This window comes from Epinephelus lanceolatus, chromosome 22, assembly GCF_041903045.1.
Source record: "Epinephelus lanceolatus isolate andai-2023 chromosome 22, ASM4190304v1, whole genome shotgun sequence".
Classification (NCBI taxonomy): Eukaryota; Metazoa; Chordata; class Actinopteri; order Perciformes; family Serranidae; genus Epinephelus; species Epinephelus lanceolatus.
Window position 1 is genome coordinate 20951273 of NC_135755.1, and position 23221 is coordinate 20974493.

Genomic DNA, 23221 nt, shown 5'->3' on the forward strand with positions numbered 1-23221 from the left:
TCAATGGTGGAAAGTAACTTAGTACAGTTAATCAAGTATTGTCTTAAGTGCACATTTGAGGTACATTTACTTTACATGAGGATTTCTATTTAATGCAGCTTTGTACTTCTTATCTAGGACAATTCAGAAGCAAATCTTGTATTTTTACTCCCCTACATTTATTTGACTGCTTAAGTTACTTTCCAGATTCAGATTAATAATACAAAATATGATCACTAAATACATTTTGAAACTATTTGGCCATAGTTCCTCATTTAAGTATAAATTGAGGCTACTTTACTTTGACTTGTAGCAGAGTATTTTTACAGTGTGGTATCAAAGAGTTACTTTAATGATTAACTACAGGGACTAACATGCAGTATTTAGTTATTGAGAATCACCTGATAAGCCCTGATAGAAAACACCTGAGCTCTGCCTGTAAATCACGTGACCTGCAGTTTCTGCAGAAACCTAACGCGCTCTTTCCTCTTGGGGGCGCTGTGACGTCACCGGACCGCTTACAGGAAGTCAATTTATCAATCAGGCCAGTTAACAAACAAGAACTTGATAAACTGTTGTATTTGGGTCACAGGAGGCTGGTTTGTCTGTTGAGTTGCTCATTTCTGAGAGATAACTTCATTTGGAGGTCCTCTCATTCTGGGAGTTGAATACACAGGTAAAGTTTTGAAAGTTTAAGATGTATTTTGGGAACATTTCCAGCTGTAATTTGCTAATTGGCAGCTAAACCAAAGCTAGCTCAAACTAAACAGCCGTTAGCCCAAGGGTTTCTCTTGTTACTCTGACCACGGCTGTAATCTCATTGAGTACATATAATAGGCTATTTAAAATACTTTAAAATGGTCAAAGCTGTGCTTACAGATGTACATGGTCAAATTTATATTAACTGTACTTTTCACACTACTAAACAAGTATTTATTTGCAACAGTTTAAGGGGCTACAATGAACCGTAAAAGGCCATGGTGAAAGTAAAAGATTAGCAGGTAGGGAACATGACAAGAAATACATTTACATAAATTTAAAACATAAACTATAGAAGGACCTGAGACACAAAAGTTTTCTCCTTAAGTATGTCAAATAAGGCTTAATTTCTCCTTAGCTGAGGGATTTACACAGTTGAACAGAATCCCTTAAAAGGTTTCCTTAGTTAGGGAAAACTTTACCTCATTTACTGCGTTGAAAGAGATTTTACAGTGGTACAAGTTTCCATGGAGATTGTTTGCTTGGACACACGCTTGTGATGCCTGTTATCGTCTCACAGAGTTGGTTTATAGTTAGTGAAAAAATGGCAGAAGAAGAAAAGACAAGAAAGCCGTATTGGTCAGAGGAGGAAAGGATCAAACTTCTGGAGGAATACAATCATGGAAAGCACAAACTACAAAGTAAATTTGATCCCCAAACACCAGATGGCAAACAATTTTAGGAAGAAATTGCAACAAAAATGAATTAAGTCAAATTCTATATTTTAAAATCAAAAGTGTATCCATCGGGTCCTCCTGGTCGCAGAACACTCTTCTCGGGGTATGTTAGTTTTTGTCATTTATTATCATTAACTCTGTCATGTTGCAGTTAACATAGAGTCAGAGGTACTTTAAGGGGTTTTTTTTACCTTGCTTTGGTTGCTAAGGTCTTTTGTGCAACAGTCTAGGGATTCCTTAAGTATACGACAAAGACAGGGAGAAAACAATGAATACTCAGGAGGAGAGGACTTAAGGGTGATTTTTATTTTGAGTAAACCTTAACTAGGACTTTAAGGACAGTCTTAACTTAAGGTGTTTTGTGCAACTCGCTGGCTTTTAACTTATAAATGTTGAATTTCAAAAAGGCTATGGATGTACATTTTAAATTTTGCATAATATATACCCTACTAATTGTCTAATTGCTAAGTTTACAGGTATTAGCTTAATATTTCTTGTTTTGTAAACATAATGTAGAAAAAATGTATCACCTATTTTCTGATTCTGATTTATCCCCAAAAAATTGGACACATCTGAAGTTTTACTGTTTGAAAGCTGCTTTATCTGTCGAGTCTGTTGAATATAAAGATATTTATTGTTACTTTGATAATCCAGAAGATGGCGCTCTTCAATAGCAGATTAAAGTCATAAGCCGTAAGCAAAATGTTTTACTCACAGTTTTTTTCCTTGTCTGCTAGAACTGAATCCCCAATCTAAATCACTCAGTTTTTAAACAACAATCAAAAAATAAGCTTTTTGAACATTTATGAGACTTTTTTTCTATTAACCTCTGATGGAATATGTTTATATTTGTGTATATGTACTCCTGTTTTTATATCATTATTATTATTTTGTGTAATCATTTATGCATTTAATGTGTATTTGCATCATTCGATTGTTTACCTTTTTCATCCTGCTTTTGTCAGAATAAATATATAAATGAAGTTACATTACAGTCAGCTGTGTTTTGTGAGGCTACAAGGATTTAAAAACAAAATCATACCCACTGTGCTCAGCTGGAACTTTAGTATACTTAAATATAAAAGGCCTTAAATATCACAGTTAGATTTAGCTTATGAGCAAACTGTGCGCAGGCTGCAGGGATGTTTCGCTAGTTAAATTGTTTGAGCTCCATCTCCGTTGTTTGTGCCGTCTGTCCTTACCTGCAGGTACCAAACCCTCTCTGGCCACCAGATGGAGTAAGGGCTCTCTGATGGGAGTCTGCCACAGACAGAAAAGTTTGGACCTCAGCGGGCATGTGTTTGCTCTCTCAGAAAAGGCCTCTCAGATCCTAACAAAACAGGTAAGGCTGCTCAACTGACAAATCTAATCAATACATTCTGTTGGGAAACAAATTTTATTTCACACACTGTTTAATGCTTGTTCCAGCTCCTCATTCAAGCTATATGATATTTAATTTTAACCCCGTCACCCATAGCTGTACCATCAATTACATTATAGATGTGCTTAATTTTTTGTGTACATTCACAAAATCCTACCTGCCATATGCACTATGATTAGAAATGTTTGGACGTCTAATAAGTTTTGACCTAAGGGTCAAGAGTCAAATAAAGCTTCCACTGTAATTACCGTTTTGATATTACATAACATGGTCTGTCTGCTCCTTAAAACTTTTAAGAAGACTGTTTACCTACAATTATTTACCTTATTATTATGCCCTGAGTCATTGTGTTGTGCAAACAATAATTTATTTTTCTGTTTGCTGTAAAACTTTCTGGATTTTCTTGTTTAAATTTTAACTCCACCTAATTAAATTTTAGTTTAATTTACATAGATTATACAGTTTACTCCAGTTGATTCAGTGGTACATTGGACTTCAGTCAAACAGTGATCTTTCCTCCTCTGTGAGTGGATCCTTCAGAGTCGTAATCTTCACCTGTGGAACTGATGAATCACAGGTTTCAGTCTGACTTGTCACGTAATGATCTGAAGCTGCCCTGTGCTTCCTACACATCTGGGTGTGTCTGACTGGGGGAACCCGTGAATGACTACTACCTGTGTTTGGATTGGTTGCTGTGGAGATATTTACCTACTGTGGAGGCCATGATGCTGAGTCATTAATAAGAGGGCAGTTGTCATGCTGATACAAACGTCCACCCTATGGACTTGCGGACTGAGCCCTCACAGACTTCAGTCCTTTGTATTGTGACTGTCATCACGTAAAGTCTGTGGGAGTGCAAGACTCCAAGCCCCTGATATATAGGCCTCAATCATACATGATGATCACTGCTCCCATATTCCACACCCAAATTGATGAATAGTGTTAGCTCATCTGTCCCGGCAGATAACAAGATAAAAATCCCATGTGTGAATGAACCAAATTATATTTAGACATTTCTATACAAATACCTAAATGTTTGTAAATAAGGATCCAAGTGTGACTAAATAAATTGGTATTACTTAACACCTTAATACTTAAGACCTTTTATTTATTTATTTTTTTTGGGCCAGTTACCTTAGTCTGTATATTTGGTATCACACTGTACAGCTTTTATGGGGTAGGCTGCAATAATAAAATGCATTTTAATTACCTCTATAACCCATACTTATACATATTTCTGTACCATAATGTGGTTGAATATTATTTCTGGCCTATATGATCCAAGTAACGTTTTAATACAGTGATTATTTTTCACAGTCATAATATGTTCGATTTGTTTTTTTAGCCAACAACTGGAAAAAACCTCAACATTACGTCTGAACTGCAGTGAATTGTTGGTAATTAAATCAGTGAAGTCTCCACCCTAAGTGGACTCTGGAAGTCTGCAGGAAGTCCACTTGAGGCCCCTTGTGGATTGGTTGAATTGTGGGTTTGGACAGCACTCACAAAGTCTGCGAGTCTGCATGTGCAGTGAAGTCCAGCCTTTTTGATTCAGCATTAGAAGAAGAGTTTGTATTTTTAAAAGGGATATTTTTAACATTATAAACAAGAAGATTAAAGACAAATTCAGGGCAGTAGTGTGCAAGTTAGTGGTGTTAGAAAGCTGAGGGAGGGATTTCATGAATGGACATTTTTATGCCTCTGTGAAAGCAATAGTCGTGGCTGGAGGCTTTGTGTTTTTGGGTTGTCTGTCCATCCATCCCATTCTCGTGAGGGACATATCTCAAAAACGCCTAACGAGAATTTCTTCTAATTTGGCACAAACATCCACTTGGACTCAGTGATGCCCTGAATAGATTTTGGTGGTCAAAGGGAAAAGGTCAAGGCCACTGACCTGGTTCATCTTATTCTTGTGAACACTACATCTCAAAAGGGTCTTGAGTATATTTCTTCAAATTTGGCACAAACAGCTACTTGGACTCCAGGATGAACTAATTAGAATTTGGTGTTAAAGGTCAATGTTGCTGTAACCTTGGTTACATCTCATTCTCATGAGCGTGATCTCAAGATGGCCTTCAGGGAATTTTCTCAAACTTGGCACAAATGTTTACTTGGACCCATTGATGACCTTGTTAGATTTTGGTGGTAGGCGAAAATCATTTTAGGAAACTATACAGTTTTAAACTATATAATAATAAAAACTGAAAGCACTTGTGCCGATTACATACGCAACACAATGCATTTATAACTTAGATTTCATCCTCCCCCCTCATCTGCCAGTTGAGGAAACTGAGCTCCAGTAAGTAACTACCTTTCAAAAGTTCATTTAAAACAGGAGACACATCGGACACCTTTATTTACTCCTACTTTTCAACAGAAAAAAACATGTTACCAGTTGTAACCAGACAGCAATTTGTTCAATTCATTACCTCCAGTTTGGATTGTTACAATTTACAGAAAGAGAATACTTCATTTTCATATCATTTTTTTATGGTAATTTTAGTATTTCTATATTTAAAATCAACGTACCTTAAACAGTTAAGTTTCAAGTATATTTTTCCTGCATTTAAAGTCATTGCCATGGTGTGATTTTGTTTATAATATTTTAAAGAAATGAAGACTTGATTGTAAATTTTTTTTTACATAATTACAGCAAACACATAAAGAAAATCAAGTCTGGCAGTCTTCATAGTGATGTGAGCGGGGGGGTTTTTTACACTGACAGAAAAACAAATAAATTTGCTTCTTTGGGAAAATTAAATCCATTTAGGCATATATAGCTTTAATTCAGTTAACAGGTGTTGCTTCTCTCTCACTACTGTAAATAACCAGCAACTTGAATGACTACATAATATAGCTCAAGAATTCATACACTAATTTTGACAGAATTTCACACAGATGTCTAATAGGTTAAAATAATGATGTGATGACATTTTACATCCAGAAGCTCAAAGGTCAACTTCACTGTGACATCATCATGTTCTGCAAACACACTTTTGTGGCCACTACTCAGCATCATATCTCAGGAACAGAAGGAGAGACAATTGGTCGCATATTGAATTGGTGACACTAATTTTGGGTGTCCACCTTGAAACTGTGTTGATTGTGTAGATCATCTTTGCTGCCAAGGTGAAGATGTGTGTGAAGCATTCACGTTTTAGAATTTGTAGCTTCATCCAACATCCACGTTTGAAGAATTGTCTACTGTGTCTAGACATGAGTATAAACTGTAACTGCAACCTTTTTTAAGAAAGAAAGAAAGTGAATTCTCCCCCTTCACTTTAAGACCTGATTCAATCAAGTTTCCGCACTTTAAGAGTCAGAGGGCTGGGCTTAGACTGCCAGAGACCCAGGCAGGAAATGTGTGTGCCTGTGTGTGTGAGAGACACAGAAAGAATTTGTGTGTTAAGGGACGTGCTTGTCCTTGCATGACTACCTTCCTCTCCACTCTCTACCCAGACGTGTTGTGTGCCACTGCTAACCCACTCTTCAAGGTAAGTTTCGCATGAACTTTATTTTTGCTGTATAAACCTCTACACTTCAGTTCTTTGTCTTTACGTATTTTCCTCTCTCAGTCTTTTACACTGAAGCTTTTTTTCTGTTTTTCCTTCCATGCACGTCTTTTCCCTGTTTGCTCATCACATTCCTTCTCCTGAAATCAGCAGAGGAATCTCGCAACAGGACAATGTACCTTTGGTTTAACTTCACCGAGACCCAAGTTTCTCTGACATGCATCTTTCCATTCAAACACTTATTCTCTCTGCTTCACCTTTCTGTAACTAGCGGATAAAACCACTCCTTTAATTTCCCTCTCTCAGTCTGTCCCTGTCTCACTTCCTTCACATCTTCCTGGTCTTATTTGCAGCAACTTCCTCAAAGTTAGGGTGGGGTATCAAAGCAGATCAGATCTTGTGGCTTAGCTGAGAAACTGAAGCTTGGTATTCAAAATAGGTTGAAAACACATTTTCCTACAGCTGTAAAAGTGTGTTTTGACATTCATAGTAAACTGTCTCATTCCTCTTTGTTCTCCTGTCCTCTCAGTTTCTCCCTGTCTGCATCAGCCTGTCTTGATTTCAGCCATCTAATCTCATAAACATACAGTGCACCCAGCCACTCAAACACACACACAAATGTACACACACACTGTATACACTCAGTGTCAATTGTCAGATTGCTCTCAGATCTCTCCACACCTGCTTCCCTGTCTGCCCGTATATTGTCTGCTCTCATATTTCTGTTTGGTTATCAACGCATGAATGACTAATTGAGTCAGTGACCCCTGTAGCCTATCTGTGACCTTCTGTCTCCATCTAAACCTCTCTGATCTCCATGTCTCCTCCACATAACCAGATGCCTCAGGGCACATCAGTAGCCGAGTCCAAAAGACCAAACTTTTATCTTTAACATCACAGGCTGCCTTTTTTTTTTTTTTACTACTCCTCATTTAATTTTCTTCCATTGTTTCCCTGGATGTGAATGATTAGATTGGATTACAGAGATTAATGAGATTGTTATTTTAAATCAGTGCTTTTTAAAGATCAAATGCTTAATGCCTCCGGCTAATGAATAACAACTGTGAAAAAAGCAGACCTCACATTTTAATGGATATATTGACGATGTGCAAATCATTTTAACACTACTGATAACTACTAGGAGCACTGATGCGAGGGTGGGCCTATAGCTTAAAAAAATTAAAGGGTCAGTTGTGTAGATTTTTCATGTGTTTACTCTAAAATCTTTGAGATGTGAGTGGTTTTACATTGACTAATCGATTGCCAGCTATATTAGGCACATCACTAATATGAAAAGCTGTATACTATGCAAATGCCAGCAAAGAAACCTGAAACCTCCAGAGCAGTGTGAGAGTTAGCATTAGCGTAGCGAACATGATAGAGGGTGCAGTTTTTGGCTGTAAACCAGAGCGGTGTGAACCCACTGTAGCGTAGTAGCAAAATTTAGTATATGTTCCATAACCAGGAACGCTGTGTCAGTCACTGTCAGTTAGCCTACAAGCTAACAAACAACAAAAAGATAAAAGATGCTAACTACACTTAGCATTTTGATATGTCAGATAGTCGCCGATTTTGGTGCGCAACAGACTCCGGGTCTAACTGAAGCTCAAACATGTATAGCTGAATCTTTACGATGTTTCCTACGGTTATAGAAAACCTGCAAAAGTCATGGAATTTCACAATCAAATTTTCCAGGCCTGGAAAAATGATGGAATTAGTGACAATCATTGAAAGTTTTGAAAAAGTCACCGAATTTTGTTGTGTGGATTGAAAGTTTGCAGTAATCTTTCGTGGATAACCTTACTCGTATACATACATGGCAAATCATTTTTTCTGTATCTGTCAGCTAACGTAGCTCTAAAATGCGTCGACATGGGACAGTGTTTTGTTGAGCACCCGGTATGTTTTACTAATTTTCTCCCAGTGTTTCCTTTCTCTCTTCATGTATGCCAGCTAGCTGACATTATGTCTGAAGAGGGTTTGAAACTGATATGTTTGAAAAAATCCTTGGCAAATGCAGTAAGGGAATTTTTTTTATTGGACCTTGAAAAGTCATGGAAAAGTTTTTGAAATGTTGTCAATGAGAAAACCCCGTCAAACACCAATGCTAGCCAACTTGTAGTTAAAGGGGAACACTAAGTTCAATAAACATTTGTGAACACTAAGTTCAATAAACATTTGTGAACATGCGTTACTCTCTCTCAAAGCCAGAAACCAGAGTCTCAAACTTGTGATGGCATCAAGCACTAGGTCTGGAGCTGCTCCAGTGACAAATGAATGGGAGGCTGATTTTGTGGACACACGCCATGTTTGTTTCTTTTCTTAAACCCAAATGAGCTTGACTCAATTGTAGTGTTGTCACTTCTAAAAACAGAAAATGTTCCCATATACTCAGAACATTCCCCTGGGTGTTCTCCCTGTCGTCTATAACATATTTGCCAGTTCATTGTCAATGGAGCAGCTCTAGACTTTATACCCTATGACATCACACATTTGAGTTTTAGGATTTAGTTTTTTGATTTGGGTGAGAGTTGTTCAGGTGTACTAATGTTTTTGGACTGTCTCAGACCATAGGAAAAACATGTATGAATTTTGAAAACGGGCGTGGTTCCCCTTCAACCTTTCACCTGACTTACACTGGCCTGTACCTTTTTGACTTTTTGTTGAATAACCACGCTGTAGAATTGCTCTATGAGTCAGAAAAGGAACAGGACTTTAACCTCTTGAATCAGGGTGCCTGAAATCGTTCTTCCGTCTTCTCAGCTCTACTGAGAGTGATGGTGGTGTGGGGATAAAAGAAAAGGGGAAGAGGTGGTCAGAGTCACCTGCTGCGCGTGTTTGGGGTGGTTTTAATTCCTAGCAACACTCCTGTTTGGGAAAGAAACAGTGAGCTTTACACCCACTCATATGTGTTGCTGTTTTAGTTGAACGAGAAGGGGGGTATACAGTGACAGGGTAAAGGAGGAGGGAGGAAGAGCTGGAGTCAGAGGAGAAGGGAAGAGTGGAAAGATGGAGGAGCCAGCAGTTTGCTCTCCCAGTAATTATCCACTTGGTGTTTAGCTTTAGCCAGGAACCAGGAACCCGACTCTACTCCCCCCCCCCCCCCCCCCCCCCCACGCTGCGTCCTATCCACAGGCCACAGGTAGGCTTTCATCACACCGGCTCCAGTTACCTCCCGCATATAAGCTAACCAGGCCAGGTGAGCGCAAACACTCCTCCTCGCCAGACCTCTCGGTCCCTTACAACCACACACACATACACCGGGTCACACACACTCCAGTGGACACACAGAATGGAGCCGGAGTCAGACAGCATGCCGGAGGCACCAGAGGAGATCATACAGTTAAGTGGATCGGGCCTTTTTCTCTGCCTCCTTACTTACTCTTGGAGCGGCCGTCCAAGCATTGTAACCTTAACTCAGTGGCCCTGCATGTGCTGCCTCAGGCCCTTTCTCTCTTTCCTCACTCCCTTACCTCCTCTACTCTTCTACCGTTTTATGTGTTCAAATATCCACTCCGCTGCATTGTCACCCTCCCTTGCCTTGTTTTGGTCGATAAACACGAGTTGTAGAAATATTATCTGATTTCAGATAACAGAAGATAAGAGACACAACACCGTCTTCCGTACTGAAAACCCCCCCAAAACAGAAAGGGGTGTAGCTGCTGCTGACATCCTGTTTGGTTGACCACAAAGCTGAAAATTAGCACTAATAGTTTAAACTATTTCTGCTATACTGTTTAACAGATCGCACAGAAGAGTCGGCAGCAGTGTCTTAAGTGTATGATCAATGTATTCAGCTGACTCTAATCACTATAATCATTATAATTATTTGTTTACCAGTCCTCCTTTATCAGTTATAGTTGCTGCCCGTCTAGCAGCCAAACTGAAACTTAAACTGCTGTTCTTAATAGTTTTGTAATTTTGTTGTGCTGACATAATGACAATAAAGGGCAGTAAATGCCCCACCCGTATATGCAGATGTTTATCTTGATACTGTCATATTTATTTGGAAGTTTAATGCCAGAGGCTTCTCTTATCAAGACTAAACCTAGAAGATATTTAACGTTACTGCAGTTTGGGTTTGATAAGGGTTCACATGTTTGTGTCTTATCATCCAAGAGAAGTCTTTTGATTGTGGAAGCATAAAACTGTAAATAAACAACACTATATTGTACAGATATCTTAGAATTAAATACTGAATTTTATATAACCGATGAAGTGTCATTTTCAAAAACAATATCTAGTGTTACAGCATCCGAAGGAACGTTAGCTAGCTAACAGTGGCAAACATATTAGCCTCTATCTGATGATGTGTCTTGACTGGTGTGGTGATACTCAAACATGACTGTTAATTTAAATTACACATTCTAATTTGATATTTTTATGTAAATTCCTGTGCACATTTTATAGAAATAACTAGTTTTGCAAATTCCCAAAACTTTTAATTTAATCTAACCATTTGGCAGTTCCTCCACAGCCCACTAGGTGGCGTTCTGAGGCCCACTGGTTGAGAGTAGCTATGTCATTTGATTTGTCAGTCACGCTGAAAATGAAGAAATAGTTAATTCATAACATTAAAACGATAAAAAAAAGATCTTACCTCAAGGGCTACTTACTCAGATTTGCTGGTGATTTCAGCTACATTTCATGGTTTTCCTCAGCGAATAAGGATAGCCTAGTTAATCACGTAGTGTAAATTACTGAACAACTCAGCAAACTCCAGTTGTCATGTTACTTAGGTAACATGATGAACTTAGCTATCTCTATCTGCTGAGGAAGACCATGTTTGAAAGTTGAAAGCCCTAATAAAAAAGCGAGTAAGTAAATCTTGAATCAAGGTTTTTTTTTTTTTGTTTTTTTTTTTTTAAATGTGGAAATAAATTCTTGATTTTAGCAACAGTACTCTGTTAAAGGTCGGCTTACCCTCTTTTTATGGAGCTTTCAGCTGCATCTCAAGGTCTTCCTCAGTGGATATACTGTAGCTCAGTTCATCATGCAACCTGTTATCTAACAACTAGGCGTACTACAGATCATTGTGTATCTTGGGTCACATGATAACCTAAGCTATCTCTATCTGCTGAGGAAGACCATGAGATGAAAGATGAAAGCCGCAGGGAAAAAAGCTAGTAAGTGGTCCTTGAGTTGGATTATTCTTTCATCATTTAACCAAGCAAAAATGTCAATCACTCGTTCCATCTTTGTAAATATGTGCATTTGCTAACTATATCTGTTTTGTCATTGTAAATTAAATATTCTTTTTGTTGCTGATCAGAGAAAAAAAACAAGGAATTTTAAATTGTCACCTTCTGGGAATTTGTGATGTAACATTTTTTTTTAAAGATTTTCTTACATTTTATGAACTACACAATTAATCATTTGAATCAAAAATACAATCTTGGGATGACTCAATAATTTAAATACTCATTAGTTAGTTAGTTAGTTATTAGGGACACCTAGCTGAAACTCGTGCACTCTAATGCAATAAATCCTCCCTTCAGGAAGGTCGCAGTTACACTCGGAGGTGTTATCACTCAGGGATAGCATGGTTATGATGTTTGTTCCTGGTGGCAGCTGCTCTTGTGCGCAAACTAAATGGGCATTGCTTTCTCTTTTTCTGACAGACATACCATCTCTCCATTCCCTCCATTTCTGTGGTTTCGCAGAAAGGTGTATTAATGAAGCTTTAGCGTGTCTTTATTTTAGACATTATTTTTTTGTGCTTTAGGTGCCAGAGAGAGACCATACCTCAGTTTTGGCACATTTTGCCACCTCACAATATTGTGACATAGTGAGAGAAAAGAGGAAAAGAAAGACAGCAGAGATGTGTATCTCTACAAACCTCACCTACTTTCAGACATGCAAGATCAGACAGGAAGAGTTAAGTTAGGTGAGTCATTTAGTACATGCACATCCAAAACCGCTGTTCTTTTTCTTCTTCCTGTGTGACAGGGGGAGGAAATCTATGATCTATTAATACGACAGAGAGATAGAGACATTACAGTGACTCAACCAAATCCATACCTGGCTCATTCTCACCTGTGACATGATCAAGCTTGCATATAGCCACACCTGGTTTTGTGCAATGACATAAGTGTTGTGTTGGTGTGGCCTGCCTTGGTGTTGTGTTGCAATGTAGCCTGTGGTCGTCAAGCAGCAGCAGCACAACCCCTCATTTTGTGTCAAGTCTTGTTGTAATGGTGCTCATCACATTAACCGCGCCCTCCACTCTGTCCTCTGTGTGGTTTGGAGCAGTTTGCATTGAGCTCTGGTCTTTGCAACACATTTTACTCAACATTTCCATCAACAGTGAAGTTCTGTGTAAAAAAAAAAAAAAAATACCCAAACAGAAGTAAGCATGACTAGAAATGGAGCCTCGTCCTCTGCCGTGACAAGATTAGTACTTCCTTCATTTGTCCTTCGTGTAGATTTGACTTCTGCTTTTACTTCTCCTTACTCCGACCTAAGCCGATCATTCATTCCCACGTGGAAACAATGACACAACTCTGTGTGTTTACACTTCCCATTTCAGCCAACCTCATCCCCTTGTGTGGAAGGGGAGTTGTTCAAAGTATAACTGCCATCAATTGCAAAAAAACATATTTTTCAGCCAGCGGTGACTCTTGAAGTCTCTCTTCCACTTGTCTTACCATTCTTGTCTTCCTCTCCTCTCCTTGCAGTATGCTCCCCCTCCAGGCAGCGCCAGGTCAGTTTGGGCCCGAGGTACGGGAGCCGGGCCTCCGAGTGTGGAGGGTGGAGAAGATGAAGGCGGTGCCGCTGGACCCCTCCGAGGTGGGAGCCTTTTATAACGGGGACTCCTATCTGGTGCTGGAGAACCGTGGTGAACAGGGAACTGATCTCCACATGTGGATAGGTGAGAGAAAAACGACAGGTGTACAAATTGTGTATCTGTATGAGGGGGAAAGACGTAACAAGACAACAGGGTTATGTAGCATGTAGGTATGCGGTCTGCCTCAAGAACGCAGTAGGCAGAACAATGACAGAGAGGAAAAGAAAACTAGACGGCGAGCTACAGGGCCTGACTAACCAGGTGCAGAGGCATTCCTCAGAACTCCAGGCAAGGAACTGAAGTTAGTCCTGATCTTTTGGCTCATTTACAGAGACAATTTTGCACCAAATACATGCATGTTATCTAATTTAGATTTGCGCAAGTAGCACAGAAGCACCGAGATGCTCTTTGGTCGGCGGTGCAGTTAAGAGTGCATTTCACCCTTTGCTGGTGCTTTGAGCATTACATAGTTTTGTCTTAGGTTTAGTGGCCACAAAAATGTGCAATCCTTTTGTGAAATCGTTCGTCACTTTGCTCAAGCTGTTTCCTCAGTTGGAAAAGCAAGCCAGCCCATCAGCACTGAGCAGGCTGGATCAAGAAGGGGGACCTTATTATCCTGGACCACAGCCAAAAAATGGCAATAGAATAACAGAAATGAAAATGGCAACAGCTGCCAGTAAGACTGACGACAGGTTGTTGTATGTGGACTTACTTACTCTAAATAAATAGTGGATCATCTTAAATGGTCTCTGCAACCGTTACTGCATCTTCATGTTTACTGGAAAGTAAATCGTCAAGCCAGTTATGTCACTCTCTGTTGATTGGTTAGGGAAAAACAAAACAAACAAACAGACAAAATATTCCTCAAAACATGAACTTGTCAGACTGATTGAATTGTTGTGTTTCACTTCTTTTTTCAGTCCCTTTTTTTTAAACCAAAGTGAAAGATAGAAACTAAATCCAAGGACATCACAGAGGTTAAAAGATGTGTGCGCACTACAACATACAATGCAACATGATACTACACATACTGTAACCTATTTCCTGAAAATTTCCAATTTAGTGTGAATACATTAATACAATACATTAAAACAGGAGACACACAAGTCAAGGCGTCTACACTAACGTGTCGTCCTGACTTTAAGGACACTTTAACTATTACTTTTACTCCAGCACAACCGCTAACCACTGTCCCGTGCTTACTACACACCTCACCCTGACCCCGTGCTGCGGTTGACAAGCTAATAACCCTCCCGTTAATGGTGATGACACATGAGACACGGCGCTGACCTGCTGCATCATTGTGGGCTGGATGGAGAGGGATGAAGGCACGATGAGAGGGAGAGAAAGAAGTCCCGGGGGAAACTGGGATGGTTTTTGAGTGAGCGAGGGCTCGTTAAAAATGCAGGAGGACTGTTACAGTACTCAAATGTGACTGTTGTTTCCAGCATGTATCCGGTGCTTAGGTAACACTAAGCTGATTGTCACAGCTTGGAGAGGGCTCTCTGTGCTCAAGCATGCGTCTCTCTGAAGCCTTCCCTCCCTCCCTCCCTCCCTCCCTCCACTTGTTTACAATTGATGACCCCTGTGTTGTCTTTGTGTGTCAGCCGTCCGACACACTGTTTGTTTCTCATTTCTTTGTCTCCATGACCCATCCCCTCTGTCAGCAGCTCTTTGTTCCTCATATTGTGACTCATTTCCTAATGACTTCTTTCTTTTCTTTTTCTCCGCTACCTCACTCCATCCCTCAGCTCTACTTGCCTTCACTTTTTAATCTTTAACTGACACTTTGTTTGATAAAATTATCCCAATTCAAGGTCCACCAACTGGCCTTTGAGACATGATTTTATTGACATGTAGCTCAGTTATGATTTCATCCAGAGCACTTTTAGGAATAATCGTACATAAAAGTCAGGCCCGCATACAATGGTCTATGGTTGAGCCTTAAATGGGATCAAGTACAACAATTTACTTACTGACTTACATCACTGACAATGCAAGTTATATGTATTTACATGATAAAGACACTTACTGGTATCATGAAAACACATTTCATCTTGTCAAGTTTCAACAGCACCAATTTAAAAAACCCCAGCAGAGATCAGTTGTGCAGAACACAGATGTATCGCTAACGTTAAGATGTAAAGAATGCAGCATGACTTGATAAGTCAAAATGCCTCACCAAAAATCAGGGCTCAATAAAGAAAAGCCAGGTCAAATGGTCAAATGCATGACGCATGAATCAGTTTCATCAGTCTGACTTGTTCTCTAACATCAAGTTTCAAATATTAAAGTTTGTCTTGAGAGGAGTGTGTGTTGTTGAACTCGATATTTAATTCTTTCCTCTCTTACAAATCTCTTCTCTGTTGCAGGTGAGAAGTCGTCTGGGGACGAGCAGGTGGCGTGCGCCATGCTGGCCACCACGCTGGATAACTTCCTGGGCGGTGAACCCATTCAGCACAGGCAGGTCCAGGGCTACGAGTCCTCGGAATTCATGAATCTCTTCCCTAGAGGGGTCAGCTACAAGGTGAGGACGAGATAGAGCTGATTCTGGATGTTCAGATGATTTAAAAACTGGACTGACATTGAAATATGAGAGAAATTCACAGTCCACAAACCTGTTTTTTTTAGCTGCAGCTGCAGAGTTAAATTTCAGAAATGCTTTATTTTATGGGTTTGTAATTTCTTAATATTTTCCAAGAACGTTTCCTGAAGAGAATGATGTCATGTGGCACTAATTATAGGTAAAATAGGAATTTCATGAAATGAAAAGCTTCTTTAAACCCAGGTAAATACTCATCTATTATTTATTTTTATTATTAATATAAGTTTTTGTAAGACACAACAGGGCTTTAGTAAGAAAAGACAGAAAAAAACATGATGCATATTGAAAAAGACACATAAATAGCATTTTTAAAAGAGTAAAACATAATGATAGAATAAAAATGCTCAATTAGACATTTCATTCCTGCATACTAAGTGAACAGCAATCATATTACACATGCAGTAATGCCTTAAAATTTGAAATTCATACTTAATTTAAACTTGCACAGTTGTTGAAAATATTTTTCTCCAGTTTTTAATCATTAATGACAAACAGAGGGTAAAAATTGCCTTTAGACAAACTGTCCTTTTATCAAGCATCTTTTTATTACTGGAATAATCTCTTGGCATTTATGGATAATTATGACCTCTCTGCCAGAGTCCTCTCCTGCCACTCAGTTTACATGGCGCCAAGTCAAACTCAGTAAAACAAACCAGGATGTTGAAGCTGAGATTTCCCAGCAGGACAATAATGTAGAAAATAAAAACCTAAAAACACAGTACCTTGACAGAATAACAAAAAAAATGACTCTCTCACAGGTTGGCGGAGTGGAGTCAGGCTTCAGGAGGCCTCAGGGCCCCGGGCCGGTGCAGAGGTTGTACCAAATCAAAGGGAAACGCAACATCCGTGCCAAGGAGGTGGAGCTGTCCTGGAGCAGCTTCAACAAAGGAGACTGCTTCATCCTTGACCTTGGAGAGGTGAGGGCACACACTGTAAACTGTAGGGTTCCCACGCTCATGGAAAACCTGGAAAGGCCATGGAAATTTGTTGTGTTATGAAATTGATACAGTGATCTTCCCGGCAATGTCACAATGCAGCTGCAATCCAAAATGAAGTTTGTTGTGAATCTAAAACTGCAAATTGCTGGAGGTGAATATGATTATAGCGACAGTTTCATGGGTGTTTCACTGCCCCTGCAGATCATTGTGTCGTGGATTGGGTCAAAGGCAAACATCTTTGAGAAGCAGAAGGTGCGTGAGATCGCCTCTCTGATCCGTGACACGGACAGACACGGCAAAGCCCGAATTGTGGACTGCACCGAGGGGGAAGAACCAGAGGAGATGCTCAAGGTAAATGCACACTTGGATTATACAAGTAAAAAGAATTTTACTAATAGAGGACATAAATCTTTTTTAAAGGAACAGTTTGACATTTTAGGATACGCACTAATTGGCTTTCTTGCTCTGACTTAGATTAGAAAGAATTACAACCACCTTCATGTCTGTTGTCTGTAATTTGTTAGTGAGCTTTAGATGTGCTGAGCTTCCTGTCTTGTTGCTGCAGGTCTTGGGAACGATGCCTGAGCTGGCAGAGAGCACAGAAGAGGACACCAAAGCAGACGCTTCCAACTCTGCCTCCCTCTACAAGGTAACTTCATGTGCAAAGCTTTCAAAACTGCACTGACCTGTCAAACTACCATTTACAGATGATTTGGAATTTTTCAGCTGGGGTTGTTGGAAGGCACGCCATCAGTTAAAGTGTGTGCTATATTTAGAATATTTTAACAGCTTTACCTTAATGTCAGACAGCGCTTAACGACGGGGAACAGAAGCAGTTATCTATGCCCTCTTTAAAACCAGACTCCATTTCTATTCTATACTCTATTTTGTGGCTGAAAATAATTTGTAGCTTCTTAAAATATGATTGAGGATAGTGATATATGTTATATGTTATAAATAAATTTTGCTGCTGCCCCCGTCCACACTAGTACATTCTTAGCTTCATGCTTCTCCAAACTAGAAATTCACCAACCGCCATCTACTGTAGGTAATAACACTGTATATATATTAAGTACCTCATACAACCCCACTTCAAAAAATCCCAACTGTCCCTTTAAATAAAGCATAAAACTGTGTCCCTTTACTCCACAGGTGTCTGATGCGACAGGTTCCATGACGATAACCAAAGTGTCCGAGAAGAGTCCATTTGCCAAGGATCTGCTGGTTCGTGACGACTGCTTCATTCTGGACAACGGCGCCAACGGAAAGATCTTCGTCTGGAAAGGTGAGGAAATACTACTTGACCCCAAACTGGCAAACCCGTGCCGCCTGAAACACATACTGGGGAAAGTGATAGTTGTTACATGCCGGTGATATTCGGTATCTAATTGGATCAAATTTTAATGAGCATTGTGAAAAATAATGGTCGACAGTTCTCACAGGGAGGAGAGTCTCGGTAAGCATTTCTCTTTTTAAGTGTCCATTTTTAAACCTGGCAGTGTGCAGAAAGGTTTAAGACAACCTTTACACCTCAGTGTGGGGAAATAAAATTTACAGTTATAACTGAACAGTTGACTGAATGAAGAAAATATGAAAATCAAAATCATTTGAGATGTGTTTGTGTTCAGGAGGGTGCAGAGGGGAATAAATGTCCATTTATTAATGAAACAAAAATCCCCCTCTATAAATATATATACACTCACCGGCCACTACTATTGGGTACACCTTGCTAGTACTGGGTTTGCAGAACTGCCTTAATTCTTGGTGGCGTAGATTCAACAAGGTGCTGGAAAGATTTCTCAGAGATTTTGGTCCATATTGACATGATAGCATCACACAGTTGCTGCATGTGTGCGTGTACTTATATAATATCATTTTTTCTCCTATTAAAGGTCTAGTGTGTAGGATTTAGTGACATCTAGTGGTCAGGTTGCAGAAGTGAAATTTCTCCTGCAGCAGAGCAATGGTAGCCAATGTGAAAACACAAATGGCCTTATCTAGAGCCAGTGTCTGGTTTGTCCGTTCTCGGCTACTGTAGAAACACAGGGCTAGGTACTGACTGAAACAATCTGGTCCCAAGTAGTATCAAAACATCTCCAGTCAAGCGATACCTGCAATCGATCCTTTCTGTGCCGGTGGTCTGATCCCCGACTGGTAAGCACAAGCTACACAGCTGCAGCAGCAGCTAACATCCCACACCATGCCATTAAACGGTCCCAACCAACCCACATGACACCAAAACAGCTTGACTCCGTCGTTAAACACGTTGATGAAAAGCCCCATGATGCTAACAGTTAGCCCTCTTACTGTGTGCGTGGGGCCGGGTGGACTCTCGCAACTTTCCCAACTGTGGAGCTCAATTTCTTTGGTCGCCAGACGCCACAACCTAAATTTAACAAATGTCTAATAACGTCGGTGGCCAGCGTCATTTGTGTTAAGAGGATAAAGAGAGGTGTTGTGTTGGTATACTGGGCGCTGTAATCCTCCAGTGCTGTAAAACAAGTGTCTTAAGGCTCTCTCTCTCTCTGTCCCTTTAAAGCACTTTCTAATTAAAGCAAATAAAAACCCAGACCAATCACTGAAGTTGTACAGTTTACACACCACTCCATTTAAATTTGGGGATCTAACGAAGTACTCCTGCTATCAGCATCACTTTAAAGGCACTGTTATACTGGTATCGTTATTTTTAAATTGATATAAACGGCTCATTCTCAGTTATGAATATTTTAATTTCTGCTAGTAGATAAAATCCTACACACTGGACCTTTAATACTGACATATGTACTTGAAATTGCTGCGGTCATTTTCTCCTGTGGACACCAGGAAGAGAAGCTATCGAGGATCTACTTGATCACTACTGTGATCACAAAGGTGGACACTAGCAATATGCTGCATCTCTTAAACTGCCAGTGCTAACATCAGCTGTTGATTGTCAGGTAACAGAGCAAATCCCGATGAGAAGCAGGTGGCCCTACAGATGGCGGATGGCTTCATCGAACAAATGAATTACCCCAGGATGAAAACACAGGTACTGCTCACAGCTCGTAAACGTTATCATATCTGCTCTGGCTCCTGCACCCTTTACAGCAGCTTGTTATGATTCTAAAGGATCATTTACAGCACATCCACTGTAACGTCTTTATGTACACAGTAGGCAGTGACGGTGTCTGTGCATTGCTCTGCAGGTGGAGATACTGCCACAGGGGAAGGAGACCATCATCTTCAAGCAGTTCTTCAAGAACTGGAACTGAAACATTTCAAGGGAACATCTGACAAACCCTGCACACGACAAGAAGCTGTAAATCTGAGACAGTGTCTGTTACAAAATACATTTTTTATATGCATCAACTTGTATGTACATATTTGTAAGGTACCGCGCTGACACAGCACACTGTTTGGACTTGATAGACTAAGAGATGTGATGCCACTTTTATAAATGCACACAAGTTTCTTCTGTTGAGATTATAAAGACTATAAAGTTAAAGAGTTTGGATTGTTTTTTTTTTTTTTACATTTGTTCTAGCGTCACAGATTTGCCTGCATTTGAAGAATAAATCTGAAAAAACTGCCTGCTACTTATACAAGAAGTGGTTTGAGTTTCTTTTTTCCTCTCCAAAAGTTTCTTTTGAAATTTGCTGAGACGTTCGGCCACGCTTCCAGGACGGCATTTTCCTTCATGTTTAAACTATGCCCTCTCTGTTGTCATGGCAGTGTGAATATTACCTGGACATAATAACTGAGTATGATTACTTAACAGTCCACTGTAATCGCGGTTGGAATTTAACCACATACATTTGATCAAATGCTGATCTTATGTAACAGCTTGACGCACTTGTACCCCAGATATGTCGTGCTATCTTATATCTGACTACAGAATATAATGCATGGCAGTAGATTAGATTACCCAACAGCATATCAAGTGGTTAAACTCGCTCAACCTTCACCAGCTACAACAGTTTAATGCTGCTTACGCATGAATGCAGCAGTAATAATAATCCTATAGTCAGTGTTGTGACATGTAATAGGTTACAGATTACAAGTTACCCTGGTAAAATGTTATGTAATGTAACTATTTCAATTACTTGATAAGAGTAATGTAACTTAATACATTTGATGTTGACCTGTGTTGTCCAGAAATATACCAAAATAAGGCATTCCTGCATAGCGAAAAGATGCAAAGCAGCAGAGTCTTATAGTCTATATATATATATATATATATATATATATATATATATATATATATGCACAAGATTTTACCAAAACAGAGGTTTTAATGTTCTGGCTCATGGGTGTGTACTGTGAGACAGTGTTTGCCAGCGCTGCAAATGAACATTATTTTCTTGATTTTGTCGATTATTATCTGACCATCAGTCCGAAAATCTACAGCTAGAGAAAGTAAATAATCAAAGTCTCACATTCAAGAAGCATAACACCCAAAAATATTTGGCTTTTTTGCTTAGAAATATCAAAGTAGTCGCCAATTAACCTTCTATCAATCAACCAAATGAATAATCTTCCAATTGTTGCAGCATCAACCGTAAAGAACTTTACCACACTGTTTATACTGTTGTTTCGATCCCTTTGATGTCTCTGTGTGTGTTAAACCTTTGATTTGTCAGGTATTTCATTTGCTGGATTAAAAAGTAACAAGAAATTACTTTCTCATTATCATCTAGAACATATTACAGCAGGATATACCTCAGAATAAGATCATATATAGTGAGGTTGTCATCCACATTCCTCTTCTGTTCAAAATTCTAAAGCCAATAGTACCTGAATTCAGCCTGGTATCTTTAGTCCAGTTCTCTAACTTCTAACAAAGAGTTGAAGGGTCAGACTATTTTAAAACTGTGCCATCTATCAGAAAGGGTAGAATGAAAGTGTAAAGTCTGGTGTCTTTTTTCCACTTCGTACTCACCAACATTTTGGTTAGTAGCTGGAATTTAATCACATATTTTTTCCTCAGTAAAAGCTGCATAACACCATTACATGTTACTCCCCAACACTGTGTACAATATTTTCACACATTTTACCACATTATCACTACTTTTACTTTTGATAGTGTGAGTAATAAGTGTGTGATAAGTGAGCAAAGGTGGGTGACAGCAATGGATTACAATGAGAAGCCATTTTGAAAGTGATACTAAAATGGAAAATTTCTAGCAAAATATAAAAAATATGCACGTAAAAAAGGAAAGATTACTTAAATTGTATCCGAACAAATAACATAAATGAAGGACTCATGTTTCTGTCCTAATATTGAGGGTAAGGATTCAGGATAAGGATCTAAATATTTACACAACTGACAGTAATTTCGGTGTGAATGAATATTTCTACATCAGTGGGGTTTTTTAATCATTTTTTAAACTCATTATTGCTAAAGATACTCGTTACCTGGAGAGGTTGGAAAAAGATATACGTTTCTTCCCTGTTCCAAAACCAAAATCAAACCCTGAAAAGTGTAGGGTTAGCTAGCTAGCTACTGAAGATATAGCCTACTGAATGTATACACATGCTGCTTTTGCTTTTTAATGGTTATAACAGTGAATCAAAGACCGACCCTGCTGTACAGGAACCAGTGAAGGGAAGCAGGGAGACTTTGCTCATATTCAACCAGCTCTGTGTCATCAGCAAAGCCAAACACTCTACACACACTGTGATGCCACACAGCTGGTTCAATATCAGCAAAGTTTCCCTTTATATTCATTGTCTTGTGTGGCGATCAGCAGTGATGTGGTGGTTGACTTTTACACTGTGATCTGTAGCCTATAGTTCGGCTTTAGCTTCTAACTATCTTTGTCTTTTTAACCTGTTGTTGCTGCTGAGTCAGTTTGACATCCTGGATATATCCTTCAAACACAGACTGTAGACCCCTCTGTCTGCTTCTCTCTGGAATCACTGTTTCATTTTCCCAAAAATATGATAGTATTTCTTCAGGGAGTGCAGTTAGTTACAGTGTCCCAAATATAGGCCTGTTGATTTCAGTGTTTTGAGCAAATAATAGCCAGGCCATAGCTTTCAATACTGTGCCTCCTGACATCTTAAAAATCGTTTTTAATTCTATTATACGTGTCTCTTTGTAACACCTTGTCTCTTTCCTATCCTGCCTTAATGCCTTTTTATGACTTACATAAAGCTGAACTATCTCTTTGTTCAAACTTGCCTTGCAGCTGCACGTGCGTCCTCATATACTCCAGCAGCCTTACCATTCACGTTATGTCTGCTGTAACAGCTACTGGACGTAATAATAACTAATGTGGTCCTGTGTGATGTATTTATGGCCTGCAGGTCAAGAGAGCAGGGTGACTGTGTCAGTTGAGAGTATGATGCAGTGTGTGCTTTGCTTAGACATTTCTTTCAGTAGCTAATCAGGAAGCAAAAGGGTAACTGAGTCATTTCTGTGATTTCCCTGCACTGCGAGCATGCTGTCTGAAGCATACCTCGAATGCACTGCTCTGTGCGTGTGTGTGTGTGTGTGGGGGGGTCAAAGAGGGTGTCTTTATTGAACCAGGATTGTTTCTTGAAATATCTTTTTTTTTATAGAAAGTATTAGCCACAATATCAGCGTAATTACTGTGAATCA

The 23221-nt window shown here is 39.4% G+C and overlaps 1 protein-coding gene across 2 annotated transcripts; it reads left to right on the forward strand.

The window, feature by feature from the left end:
• Positions 1 to 509: 509 nt before the first annotated feature.
• Positions 510 to 20213, forward strand: capgb (capping protein (actin filament), gelsolin-like b). 2 transcript variants are annotated; one of them, XM_033651871.2, is made up of 11 exons: positions 510 to 655; positions 2624 to 2757; positions 6256 to 6290; positions 12986 to 13179; positions 15468 to 15622; positions 16459 to 16617; positions 16840 to 16989; positions 17204 to 17287; positions 17791 to 17923; positions 19575 to 19666; positions 19824 to 20213. In XM_033651871.2, exons 2-11 carry the CDS (start codon positions 2668 to 2670, stop codon positions 19887 to 19889), a joined length of 1158 nt encoding a protein of 385 aa, XP_033507762.1. In that variant the 5' UTR covers positions 510 to 655; positions 2624 to 2667; the 3' UTR covers positions 19890 to 20213. The 2 variants fall into 2 exon arrangements, with proteins under 2 accessions (XP_033507762.1, XP_033507763.1); XM_033651872.2 differs by lacking the exons at positions 510 to 655; positions 6256 to 6290 and having other exon boundaries at positions 2640 to 2757.
• The last annotated feature ends 3008 nt before the right edge of the window (positions 20214 to 23221 follow it).

Bases quoted from the DNA above. Each gene is read 5' to 3' on its own strand.
- capgb (XM_033651871.2), top strand. From the start codon at position 2,668: ATGGGAGTCTGCCACAGACAGAAAAGTTTGGACCTCAGCGGGCATGTG. The intron at 17,288-17,790 runs GTAACTTCATGT...TTTACTCCACAG, and splicing joins ACTCTGCCTCCCTCTACAAG to GTGTCTGATGCGACAGGTTC. The intron at 17,924-19,574 runs GTGAGGAAATAC...GTTGATTGTCAG, and splicing joins AAAGATCTTCGTCTGGAAAG to GTAACAGAGCAAATCCCGAT.